Source organism: Myiozetetes cayanensis, unplaced genomic scaffold (genome assembly GCF_022539395.1).
Source record: "Myiozetetes cayanensis isolate MyiCay16 unplaced genomic scaffold, myiCay2020 scf2-11, whole genome shotgun sequence".
Lineage (NCBI taxonomy): Eukaryota > Metazoa > Chordata > Aves > Passeriformes > Tyrannidae > Myiozetetes > Myiozetetes cayanensis.
Genome location: NW_026087411.1, coordinates 13763129 through 13777382, shown reverse-complemented (window position 1 = coordinate 13777382; position 14254 = coordinate 13763129). Strand labels below are relative to the sequence as shown.

The window sequence follows — 14254 nt, the reverse complement described above, 5'->3', positions numbered from 1 at the left end:
TGAGGTAGAACTCTGAAATGGGGCAGAATTCAGAAAAGGAGCTGGAAATACCACAGAGTACAGTGTTATATGTGAGCACTGTACGGCTGCTTGCGGAGACAATCGACTTTTGGCATCAGTAGTCACTTATGTTTGACGATAATCCTTCTTGATAAGGTGCAATTAAAATGTGAGAAACTGGTGAATCAACTACATATTCCTAGAAAAGAAATTTTCTTTTCCTATAGAAAAGAAAATTGAAGTAAAAATATCACTTCCTTGCTACTGACGCTATTGATTTTAATGTATTTTTTTTTATTTTAATACATTGCACAATAATAAGTATTTTTGTCATGTTTTAGGCAGCTTTTTTCCAAGCTGTCCTGTCTGAATGATTGTGGGGTTTTTTTAATATTTATTGTTTATTCTCCTTTTTTTCTTAATGAAATGTTATTTTTAGGTACTTGGAAGACATTGTAGATCATCTTTGTGGCAATAGATGCACTTTCATATTTCCTTTTTTTCATTGGTTTTTTATTACTCTGTATTTTACTGATTTTAATTTTGTAAATAAGTAAAAGGCCAAATTTGTTGCACATTTATGAAAAGAATAGTTATGTATTCTCTGGTTTCATATCTTTTCAGACGGTGTAACAAGCTTCCTAATTGTGTGTCTAAATCAAACTATTGATAGCACAATTCAAGTAATTCACTCTTCATACAAAATACATAACTTGCATAAACAAATTATGCACTACTGGAATTTCAGATTTGTTTCCATCTTCAGAGCTAGTACAGTATAACCTGCTGAATTCTATTGTCATTTTGGAAAATGGACTTCTGCATGTATACTTTTACATATGTATTTTGTGCCAAGTCTTAGAAACACTGGTATTAAAGGTATTTTTCCCACTATCTGTTGTATCACTCATCTTGTGTTTGCCTTTTATTTTTAGCCATAGCACAAGGGAATCGTTTAGCATATTCTTTCTGTTTCACTTCTTCCCACACTTAAAAACCCTGGTTGTAACTCACAGCAAAAGCTTAGTGACTCCTGTAGCTTTTGGTCAGCCAGTAGAGGCCACTCACAGCTTGCGACTGAAGCTGGGCGGCGATTTGGAACTGGGGGTTTTGTTGTGTGCTTGGGTTTTCAGTCCACTCCGAGCAAGCTCGTGCTGCCGTGAGCTGTCGTTGGGCGACTCGTACCTGCAAAGAGTTCTGTTATGAGTAATTCTGCTTCTGTATGGAAATGCATTTAATATTGATGTTTTTCTGTTTCCCGTAATAAGTCCCATGGCAGTAGGAATAAAAATCACCTTCAGTACTTCAAGCAGACTTAAAGCAAATGCTTTGTTGCTGGTACAATCTTTGCTGTCACTGTATTACATTAATTTAACGAACTAAAGAAATACTTTTACAGATTGCTTTGGGGAGGGGGGGGAAAGGAGGGTCCTGTTTATATGCTTTTCCCAAATGGAACTGAGCTGCAGAAAGCAAGTTACCAAAGGTCAAAACAGGAAGCCTTCAGCAGAGCAAAGAATTGAACCTGCATCTCCCAGGTCAAGCCTAGTGGCCTAATCACTGCTCTGCTCCTTCCTCCTGCTTGTATTACTGTGTGGGTAACCTTACTTATTGATGATAGTTTTACAAGCATTGTACCATTTACATGGCATTACTTCAGAATTTTAGATTATTCTTAACAGTCCCAACACTAATGAAATCAAAATCTGGGATTTAGTGAAGATTTCACCCTAGAATAAGTTTTGTATCTAAACAGACAGCTAAAATAAGCTAATAAAGATTTTATATATATATGCAGCATATTATTGCAGCATTTATTTAGTAGCTCTATTTCCCAAATAAGGGAAATTTGATATTATTTAAATAAAATTTGTTAAATAATAGTTATTTAGAGAAAAATGATGTAGCCAATTTTTGACCATTGTTCTGTTGCCATATCTAATATATTTCAGACAACTGCCCTGAAGATTTCCCCTTTCCTAATATAAAAAATTGAAACAGTGGTACTGTCTGGTGTATTTTTGCAGTGCAGAAAATCTTGTTTGCCTTTTAATAGGTAGTGAGTTTAATTTAAAAATAAAAAATAAAAATTTCTGGTTTATATTTTCTTCCTAATACTTACAAATCAGTCAATTTTTTTACAATGCTCTGAGTTGCTGTTGAAGCAATAGTTGCCAGATAGTACTATTTCATATTAAATATTAGGAATATCAGAAGAATCTTACTGACTTCCTTCCAGATGGGACACTTCCAATTTTTAGTTTACCTAAACCTTTCTCAATAGACCAATTATTTTTTTGTTACATCATACACTAGTACTTACTTCCTCTAACAACTCTTCCTCTTTACATAAAGGCAGCAGAAATGCACTAATATAGATCATTATAATGCATCATAAATTTACGGTACCTGTTCTACAATCTGTCCCTTTGACAGAAAACTTAGGACAAAACATGGTGTGTGATATTTTCTGTTGATGTTACCATTTAAAACAAACAAACAAAAAAACCTTATACCCAAGCCAGTCTCTTTTCAAAAAGTCCTTTTTAATTTTAAATTTATATTTATTTAATTTCAAATTCAGGTTTTGTCTTAAAAATAGCAGAGAAAAACTGTGAAATGGCCTAAGTTTACTAAGAAATTCCTTACTTTGCTTTTATACATGGGATTTAAATTTTCGATCTTTCCCTGACGTAGCTATGTTCAGTAGTGAACTTTTCTTCTTTTAGTCTCTGATATCTTGGTTTTCCTTTTCATCTGTTAATCATGCAATTGAAAACTGTATATAAAGAGGTAGAGGTAGTTTGATCAGTTGTGTGAAAAGAAATGTAGAGAAAACTCTTAGCAGTGTGTGAGATCCCCAGAGAGATTGGGGCCTAGGACGTATTCTTTCATGCCAAGAAACTTACTGATTCTTATTTTCTCTCTTTTGTTTTTACTATATTAAGAAAAAACAACAAAACATATAAAGGTAGATGTGTATTTGCTTTAGGATTAAGGTCCATGTCTTTTGACCTATTTTTCTCAAAGTTTTTCTCTTTCTGTATCGCTTGCATCATTTGTTTTGCAAGCAGAATGGCAATGATCCATTGATTTTTTGCAACACTGTTACTAAGAGATTAATTTTGAAGAAACGTAACTAAAGTAGCAAGAAACTGGCATAGAACTATTCTGCCAGTGAACCATGTCTTCATGAAGACTTTGTAGAGTTTGACTGAGCATCACTTAAAGGTAATCTGTACATTAAAAAGATGCTTCTCTGGAACGGTCAGTTTGGGCCCTTCAGCAAGAGCGTGCTTTCAGAGGGAATGAAAATGTAATGGTAATGTCAAGCTAGGGTTATGGCAGTGTTTCAGTAATGTATACTGTGAAAGCCATTTTTATTTTCATAGTTTTCTATATTGCTCCAAGTCAAATGTGTATCTATATTTTTTTTAAGATGTATTTTAAATCCAGAACTTTGCTTAGTGTATGTGCTTTCCAGTGCTTCGAGTGGAAGAGAAGGGTTATAAAATGTGTAATAATAAATTGATGATGAAAATAATAAGAAATTGTGCTTAATCAGTGCAATAAAATATAGAGAATAGGTTTTTTTCTATTTCTTCCCTTGACATAGTTTGATTTAATTTCCTATAAATTGACAATTACAGATCTGTAAATTATGGAAGTCACATTGTCAGGCTGCAATTTCCACTGCAAAGTCCTTTCTCCAAGATTTGATTTTAGTTGCTTTTCATTTTGGAAAATGACTTCTTTTGTAGAAAATCCTGCCTGAGAAATGGATGTACTACAGAACTTTTCAGATTTTGTGAATAGAGTGTTTTTAGGGAAAGATGCTATAAATATGTGAATGCAGATAAAAATTACTTTTCTTCTTCTGGAATTTAAAAGGCTGATTTTTAGTTATGTCAGTCTGTAGTTGATCATAGCAGTTAATTTATAGAGTGGAAAAGGGAACCTGTTCTTTCATTTAGAAAAGCAGTTAGGTCATTTGTGTACCTTTACTTTGTGCCCAGCAACATTTTGCTGAAATTGTACTGGGCTTGCATACAGTGAATGTGACACCCTGTGACAGCTAAGCTAAGCTTAACACTAAACTTTATTCACATTAAATAGTTAAATTAACTCTAAAATGCAGTATTGCCTGTCCAGTGTGTTCCTGGAGAGACTTTACCTAGGAGGAAGATGATGAGCAAAGAAGCTCAAAGCTTTCCCTAGTTTCCATTTACAGTCTTACTTACTTTACTGCTTTATGCCACTAAGCCACAGTAGAGAGACAACACAGCTGGTCTGTGTGAAGACCCATGGTATTACTTTTGTACTTTTTGGAGATCAGTATTGCTCCTCATCTCCTAGAACATCATTCCTAGTGATTTGCTATGTTTAGTAAGTTTTTTAAAAGCTGCTAGTCTTAATCAGGAAAAATAGATAGAAATACTTTCAGGTTTTATATTAGTTATGGTTATCTAAGTTTCAGTATGGGTGTGATTCTGTTTGGTTATGGGGTACTGCAAGTTCTCGAAACAGTGTTAAATCTACTAAGAAAGCTATTATTGGGTATTTTGTGGGGATTTTAATGTCTCATAGGAAGGAACTTTTGAAGTGAGAATTCTGTTCATGTTGTGTGTGCACACTTTTAACTGTGCAATGCCTTTTTTCCGATAACTTAATCCATCAAAAGATTTTTTAAAAAAACTTATTCTACTTATTATTACAAAAATCTGCTGTATTTTTTTCCTATGAAATATGTGGCACAAGGAGCCTATAGCATTAGTTGGAAATTATCAAAATGTGCTTTTTCAGTTTACCTTTAACTTCCCCGTGACTTGGGTATATGTTACAAAAAAAGGAGAAGGCACCCACTGCCCCATTGTTTTTGGAGGGAACAGTAAAGACATAAATTAACGTATGGACATCAGACATAGGCTAGGAGAATATGATGAGAAGGAAAAACCCACTTTCATTCCAGCATCTTTTCTCAGATGGCTCAGTCCTGGTCACCTTGACCCCCGTGGCTAAAAAGCATCAAGAACTGTCCCTGCCAGTGCTGACTCTGCAGTATCAGTTCTAGGATATTGTGTACTCATGGCTGATTTAGCATGCAGGTGTTAAAAACTAATACTCTTGTGCATCAAAGGAGGATGTTTACTACTGTGTAAGAAGTGACCATAGCCAAGAAGTCATGTTAATGAATTGAGTTTAAAGTTTAAAACAGGCCTGGTCTGTCAGTCTTCTTAACACTCACCTCACAGCAACTCTGGTTCCCTTGTACACATATGTGCACACTAGCATACATTCAACTGGAAAAAAAAAATCTTAGCTTTGCAGACTGTCAGTGCTGTTTGTGAGTACCCAAGGGAATTACAGTACTTGCTTTACCCCCTAATTTCTTCTTGTGCACTGTGGATTTCATTGCCCAAGAAATGAACAGATAGATAACAGGGGTTTTGCATAGATAAAGAATCTCAACAGTTGAAAGGACATTGGTTTTGATTTTAGTGTCCTGCAACTTGCTGTCATTTTCTGGAGCAATTGGCCCTTAGATCTTTGGAGATTTTAGTAATAGTGAGTTAGTAGATGTAGGTGGGCTCAGTGGGTTTTGATTTAGCTTTTTACACCCTAGGTAAGTTTTGCAAATAGGAATTAATTTGCATTAACATATTGGGAATCTTACAATAATCAGCAGTCAGTTTTATGCAAAGGCCTGTATATGTATGCATTATGAGTTTAGTTTTATAAATATTCTGTGCCTGCTTGGTAACTGAAGCTATCTGGGGTGTGCAGGAGAAACCTGAGCAGTGCACTTTGTGATCAGTTGTAACTGTATTCCAAGCAAGTTCATATTCTCATATAAATTACTGGAAAAACACATTTCTGTGGTTTCTATATTATTTTAAAACTGGCAATTTATCAAGTGAATTTTCTTGAAATTTCCATGCTTATTAAATTTCAGATTATGTATTTTGAGTAAGCTGGAAACTTAAACTTGTTTCCATAAGTATGGCTGAAGGTAAACAACCAATTTTAGTCCAGAAAATAGCTTTTGCTTCTGTCAACATGTTGTTTATTTTCTCCCTGAGATAAAAAGTTCAGTTTTCTGATATTTGTACCAAGATAAAGTCTGTAAACAAGATTAATATAGTGTGGAAAAGGTTGTCAGCAGCCCTGGCAAAGGAAATAAGTTGCCTGTACACAGAACATACTGTAAACTGAATAAAAGTGTCAGGTCCACCATGAGATAATGTGATCATGAACCTCTAACAAAGCATGACATAGGCACAGTCGGCTTTTCTTATAGCCACAGTGTAGAAAATGGATTACTGTATTCCAGGGATACCCACTGGAATAGCATGAAAACCTCATTTTGAGATTAATGCAGGATATAACTCTCAAGAGCTGAGCTGCATGTTTACCTATAGTGTTAAGGTAACAGTTGAGTTGTTAATCTTAAAATTTAGAGATTTCATATTAAAATACTTCCTCATATTTGCAGGCCTGTCTTTGTGAATGGCCATTTCTCACATTTATTATTAGATGAACTGTGACATTTAAAAAGTAATATTTGGTTGGTGTCTTATTATTATCACATGGCTGTGTAAGGCCTCAATCAGTCTAGTAAAACAGTAAAAAGAGGGTAAAGCAGTAGGTGCTGTTCTCCCATGTAGCTGCCGTGATTTCCTCTACTAGAGATTTGTATGTTTGCATAGATTTTTCAGATTTAAGATATTACCAATTCTTTTTAATCTCCATCAGCCAGAAAAGTGACAGCACTTCATTTTTTCTCAGTTCAGAACCAAGTGACATCACTCTTCAGGTCAAAGAAGCACATTTTGCTCAAACACTTTAATCACGTGGAGCTTTCAGATTATCCAGTGAACATTCTTCAAAAGTTTTCCAGAGCTTCAACTGTCCTGACTTTTCTCCATTACAACACCAGATTAATAGGGATATTTTTCTTTAAAAGTTGAGCTCATTGTTCTTCTGATAACGAGTAGGCTGGCTTTTATCTGTGAATTTCCTCCTTATGTGCTATTGGCAAACCTGAGCCATAGAAATGTATTATATTTTTGTGGTCTCCTTTCAAACCTGGCAGAACATCTGACTACAGTAAAGTGTGGTAAAAATTATTTCACCTTTGCTTTCTATCCCACATCAACTTTAATTTTTTTATTAGATTTATTTCTGTATTAGCCATAAATAAGGACAGTATATTGACTACGATTTTCAAAACTTCTAACTTTCATTTTTAGGAGATAAAGTATTCATGAACTTTTGAAAAAAAGGGACTTAGGGCCTTGACATCTGTAAATGTCTTTTATGTCTGACATCCAATCAGAATTGCACATAAAGGATTTTGGCAAATCTTCTAAAACACTTTCTGCCCTCAGAGTTTAGTTAAAAATTGCAGATATTGCTAATTGCATTTACTGTGTCTAGTATGCTGTCTCTATTTTGTATTTAACATTTGTGATTTAATATTTGTGATCTATTCCTAATAAACAATCATTCTGTGTATATGCTGCCCCGTTATTCAAAGACCTCTTTCTTCCTACGTTTTTTCCATTAGATAACTCCAGGACCAGGCAGTAGCAGGAAAACGGTTCACTTGACCCAGGATTCCCTTCACCATGAGTGAGTATCAGTGATGGGAGTTAAAATAGTTTCCACAGAAAGATACCGAATTAGTTGTTTAAACACAAGTAAATATGTAATGTAATTCAGTTTGTTTAGTTATTCTAGTGTGTAATTACTGTATGCTCTTATTCTCTCCAGGTGCCAACATTTAACAGCATTATTTATTGGTTATCTCTTTCAAATATGAGAATAAGAACATTAATTTTTCCTTTATTTTTCAAATCATAATTTCAAAATATAGACATACATGATGAGGAAATAGTATATTTGGGGATGCATTTGTGTGTTCTAACTGCTACTAGACATAGCATCCACAGTTTAAAACAAAACTTGACAAAGAAAGGATACTACAAACATCAGATCCTTAGTACCAACTGTTTTATGATACTAATCCACTTCTGTTTCACCCCATAACTTGATAATGTGTGTGTGAATTCAGGATGTTATGATTTCGTAAGTTATTTCTACCCTTGAGTAATTCAACTGGTATTTTATGGGGTTTACTTTTGTTTATTGTAATAAAACAGTCAAGCAAACAAATGATACTGTGATTAAGTGAATGGACAAAATTGTAAAAATCGGTGTGATGTGAATATTACTTTCCCATTACAAGGGGTCTTCTTCTTTATGAAAAATTTCTCATATCTAAATATGAGATGCATTCAAGTTAATTTGATGTGCTTTTTCAATAGAGATATGTTTTACTAATCATTTAGTCTGTAATCAACTGATTCCCCACAATCCACAAGAGTTTATGTGGAGGAGGATACCCCGGTTTACCCCTCCTCCTTGAGTGTTTGCTGTTGGCACTGATCAGAGACAAGACACTCATCTGTGTGGAATTTAGATCTAACCCATAACATTTCTTATCTTCATCAGCTCCTGGATGTTTGTGACCTTGTGTGTTGAGTCACTTGCAAATGTGATGTTTTGTACTTTTCATTCCCCTGCCAACATCAAAGTTGTGTGTATTTGAAATCTCCTGGTTTTGCCAGATTTTGAACTATTCACTGCAGTTGATGAATGTTTCATGTCCAAAACATATAGATATCTACCTTATCTCAAGGTATACTTTTAACTTTATTGCTGCCAGTCCTTTTTCATTTCCAACTCCTTTTCCATAATCACCTTAAAAGTAGAAAAGGACTAAGCAGATATAGAGGTTTTAGTGACAGCTGGTGTTTTATACAAGAATTAGAAGGTTGACTACTCATCAGCAAACTTCACAAAAACTGAGTGACAAAAAGCCACAAAACTTTCAGATTTGTGACTTAAAAATAAAAGTGATTTAGACAAGACAGTTCCATAGAATCTGCATCTTCTCAGTATATTAATTAAAAGTTTAAATGTCATTATGTGGCTGCTGGGAGGGGGGAATAGGACTAAACTGTATTGGATGTCACTACTTCAAGAAAAGCATGACTAGGTTAAGCTTATAATCTTTGGTTGCACTTCTAGAGGAACTTAAAAGTATAATAGCAGATAGTAGGATGTTCTTTTTTGTGCAGTGTTGTAATGGATGGAATTATTTTATGCTTTAACCAAAACCTATTGCTTGCTTACATGAATAATATGTAGATACTATATGTACCTTGAGATCCCCCTGGGGTTTTTTCCATTCTCGTTTTCGTTTTCCAAGTGTGTAGGTTAGTATAATTCTTGTTACAGCTCCATTCAGATGCTGATTTGGTTCTATGTGATCACAGCGTGTATGTGAACCAGCATTACTGTGCTTGTTGAGGGAATGGGCACGTTCTCATCCCTGCATGTCAGCATCTTGGTCCAAACTTTTATGTCTCTGAAATAAGGCTGCTAATAGTCAAAATTCTGCAGTTGTATGGAGATATGAAGCCACTGAATTTACAAACTTGGAATTTCACTTTAGATTCGAACTCAGGCCTCAGTTTGTGAAATAATACATTAACAACTGTCAGGTAGTCCAAAGTACGTTGAAGTCTTTTCAGCTATAATCATTAATAAGTACCACTTCAGTACTAAATAATAAATTACTTTTATTTAGAGCACGTGCGTAGTAGTATTAAAATACCATCATTTATGTATTATTTTAGCTTGTTTGACAAAATACAATTACCTATAAAGCCAGTAACTACTCAGAAGTGAAATCTGTGATGCATTCTTTCAGAACTGTTACAGACTTAGAGAGTTCAATAAAAATATCCCATTAAAATAAAGCATAGCCAAAGGCTGTATTTTCCTGGCAGGCAATAAAATACCCAAAAGCACGCACGGACTGGTCATATGACAGCATGTGCTTTGTTAGTTATATTGTTAAACCTGTCTTTTCTTTTTCTCCCACAGTCACTGGTTTAGCCCTGGGGCTAGGAAGGAACATAGCCAGGTAAGAACTGCTTTGATCAAGAACAGTTTACTTGAGATGTATAAAGAACTTTAACTACCTCTACTCCAGAGGTAGTGGGCTAATATTTTAAGAAATTACAAACAAAGCAGGTATAATTTCATATTTTCTTGTAAACAAACATTAACAGCAGTGCATTTCCAAAATTCTCTTAATTAAAAATCTTTAATTAGTCACTTAATTTCACTGAAGTATCCTTGAGGTTTTAAAGTTTAAATGAAAATTTTGAAACTTTGTTTTAATTATTTTGTCAAGTCATAGTATCTCCAAATATCTCATTTCTCAAAATGCTGGAAAGCAAAACATTTCACTCCCAAAATCAAGAAATACTGCGACAAGAACAGACAGGCTTCGACAGGAAGATCTTCAGTTCCGTTTTTCTGCATTTCATTGGTTACAATGACCACAGCAGTAAAAAAGGAACTGTTAAATCTCCATCATGGTGCAGATATTGGTGAAAAGAACTTACTAATTCATCTACTGAGCCCCTACAATGTAGGCCCTAGGAGATCCAAGACTAGAGATGTGGTTGAGGGAATGTGAAGTTATGTTTAATATTTGATTAGCAACATGGCTCTTACTTCTTTAGCTTATTTTCAGACAGGGAGGAATACCTGTCTTTATGGATGGCAGTAAGGTCTAACAGAACATACTGTCCAGGACTATAAAGTATAAAAATAAATCTGGTTTCATTTCATAAATGTATAGTTAACTTCAACCATTCAGTAAAAGTAGTTGAATATATCATTAATGCATTGAAATTTAAGACAAAAGTTCCATTTTTTTTTAACTTGGAAAAAATAGATATTTACAAATGTGAATAGATTTGAAACTTCAAAAGGAAATAAAATCTAAACAGTCTTTGGAAGGTTCATCTTAGAATTATCTATCATGAACTCTTGCAGTTCCAGTAAGTTGTAGTTTAAATCTTTCCTGTTCCTTCCTCTTCTTCTGAACTCCAGAGCAAGCCATATTACTTACTCAAAACTGCCAGAGTAGATAAAACACAGTAGTTTTAGCTGTAGATTGTGAACTTCTAGCATGTTACAGTATGTCAGCTGACTGACACTTAACATGTAAACAGACAGCTTTACATAATTCACATGTAACTCTCATTATTTTGAGATACATTTTCTAGTGAAAGAAATATATAAAAAAGAACGAGGTTACTGTGAGCTTGAGTAATTTTTTTAGTTGGATTTCTAAAATACTGGTTGTATCAACAGATTAGTTAACTGAAGTTGTACTGTTTACTTCTTTAAAAGATTCTAAGCTGAAAAATATGGACATTCCCACGATGAGAAATACATTAATGTACACCATACATACCGGCACTATCCATTCAGCACAGAGGGTGAGAAACGTCTGCTTGGCTGGTATATAATCACAAAGTAATCCATTTTTCTCAGATAATAGTAGGTTTGAATTTATTTTATATTTTACTCGTTTTTTTCATCTTTCCTAAGAGCTGTGCTCCCAGAGCTTACCTGAAGTCAACTGAATTTGCAACTTACAGATTACTAAGGAATTGTGAAGTAAAGCTAATATCATCAATTATAGATGTATAATTATGCTTTTCTTTTTTTTAAGGCAGGAGAATAAAAGAAATGGGAATGACAGTGCAATGTAATTATGACAGTTTTGACAAGCACAAAAATTCTCACTAGATTCTGAAGATCCATAGTGTATAACTGTTCTTTGCATGTGTTTACTACTTTCTATTTTAATTAATTTCTGGAGCTGAAATTATTATGTTAGAACAGGAGTAATCAAGTAACCACATTTAAAGTTTGGCAGGTGATCTTCATTTGTATACGCTATAACTACAATTTATTTATCAACAGAGAATGTTGGTAACAATAAAACTATTCTCCTTGGCTTGACCATGAAATAGATGAACATTGTCTGACTGTTACACTGGTAAAAATTGTGGCTACATTTGAGTGGGAACTGTAAGCGCTCTAATTCTTCGATGTGAAGAAAATAAAAAAATTAATTTGCAAAAATGTATCAGAATATATACCTTATGTATCCTTTCAGATACCCCTGCCTTTTTAAAAGCACACTGCATTTGAGAACTATATAGTTGAAATGAAGAGCATTCATTCCATGTACAAGAGGGAAGCTTTAAAGAGTTGGGGAAAAATTGATTGATCAGTTTTATAGAATGGTGGCATTTCTCATGTACAACATTAAGGTGTGGTTGGCCAAGTCATAGAATTGATCATTTCCTAATTTCCATAGGATTTTTAAGTGTATTTGCTGTGAATATTAGGTCCATTTGTCCCTACTTTTTTTGTAAACAGTCTTTCATTCTATTCTTTCCTCAGTATATAATAAGTTTCAAGAAACATTTGTGGGGTTTTTATACTGTCCAGTTTTAATTTCTTTAGTGTAACATTTTGACAGTTGTTTTTTACTGTTATTGCCACTTGACTCATCTGACAAACGTAATGCTGGAAATAAACTTTTTGGGTGCTGGAGAGAGTCTGACTGAAAAAGTCGTCCTAAAAATGAATAAAATAAATCGCAATAAAATAAATAAAGTTTGTTTCAGAAGCTGAGTCACCATTTCAGTTAAACAAATCCTTCATTATTCCTGCTTCCTCTCTATTACGAGAAGCTTTAATACTGTCTTTTTGTTAACTGTGCAACTTTCAAATTACTACAGCTCCTGGGGCTTAGTAGAAGAGTTTATAACTGTTTCATAACTGCTTAGATACAAGTGCCAGCCTGAATAGTTTTTTTGTAAATTAAGTGTTCTCCAAGACTTTTAGTTATACAGCTTTGAAAATTCAAATTGAAATTGTGAAAATTGTAACATTTTACAGATAAATTAATTATGAAATTTTGAATTGCATGGCCTTCTAATATGCTTCAAAAGTGCTTTAATTTTACTTTTTCAATTATTTAGGCATTTTAAATTGGTAGGTATGTATTTACATACTAGCTATTATTGTAAAATTCTATTAATTTCAAAGTCGTGGCTGAAAGCTATTGAAAGATTATACTCAAGAGAGGAAAGAGTTGCATTGTCAAGATAACTGTTCTACAAAGCAAATAAAGGCATTGCTTTTGAGATTGTTCTGAACACGTTTGTGTTTTTTTGATAGCTTCAACTCTTGCGAGACAACCGATCGGAGAGAGGACACAAGAAGAACAGCTCTGTAAAAACAGCTAGCAGGTAAGTTAATGTGGCAGCTGTCATTAATACAGTTCAGGAATTTGTTGATTTCTCAACTCTCCAATCTTTATCTAAGAAGTGACACTGATCTGTTGGGGTATTGTCCTAGGTCTTCTGGGGTTTTTTGTGCTTTACTTCCAAGAATTTCTTTCTCATGGCATAATCTTTGCCTTACGCATGAGTATTAGACTTTTTTGGTGAGTATATCCAACTACACTTACTAAACTTAATCTCTTTAGAACATCAGAATTAAATGGATACCAGAGTATGGTTTGTGCTTCTAGCATGTAAGCTAAGTGCTGGAAATGTATAAAATTACTATTATGCATATGTAAAATCAAGAAAATAAATACTCTAATACTTAAATTGTTCTTATATTTTGACTATAAACATTTCATTGTGAAGACTTAATGAAAGCCAATCTAATTCTATCCTCCAGCTTCTTTCCTCCCTTTCAAAAGACAAAATATTAATACTGAACTTACAGACACTTATCTAGGAGTCTGTTCCTAGAGAGGTTTTTTTATGTACAGGCTACCTGCTAAATCTATTCTAGCAAATAATTATTTTAATTCTATCGTTTTTTCAAATGAGAAACTACAGAAATGCTTCCCTTTCTATGCATAGCACCTTACGCTATTTTTATGTTGTTCTGTAAAGATGACAATGTGTTATCAAGTTACTTTTTTGAGAAAGTTATAATGAATTTATATCATTGTGTAATTCTGTGGTACCGCTTGAGACAGTTTTCTTTCAGGCAGTTGACTTTTAGTATATATGTGGTCACCCTAAGTTTTTAATATTGCTAAATACTTCCCTTGCTGAATACCTGGAAAGGGAGACTGATACTTCTTTCAAAAATGTGCATATTAAATATGAATCTGTTTCATTGTATACAAGTTCTGGTTACATGCTCTAAAACACTGATTATGCTGTGTTGGTAATTCGTCTTTAGAAATCGTGGTTATCTTTGTCTATCAAACCTTTTATATTAAACAAAATTTTTAAAATGTCTGCATAAGTTTTCTGGCAAGTGCACTTGTTAAATGATATTTTGG

At 33.8% G+C, this 14254-nt stretch overlaps 1 protein-coding gene across 1 annotated transcript in view; it reads left to right on the top strand.

The window, feature by feature from the left end:
* GPATCH2 (G-patch domain containing 2) overlaps positions 1-14254 on the top strand; it is a 120694-nt gene that overhangs the window by 75506 nt on the left and 30934 nt on the right. Inside the window, exons 6-8 of the mRNA XM_050315168.1 lie at positions 7568-7632; positions 9955-9994; positions 13126-13196. Coding sequence (XP_050171125.1) covers positions 7568-7632; positions 9955-9994; positions 13126-13196 — 176 coding nt within the window. The remainder of the gene's footprint in view (positions 1-7567; positions 7633-9954; positions 9995-13125; positions 13197-14254) is intronic.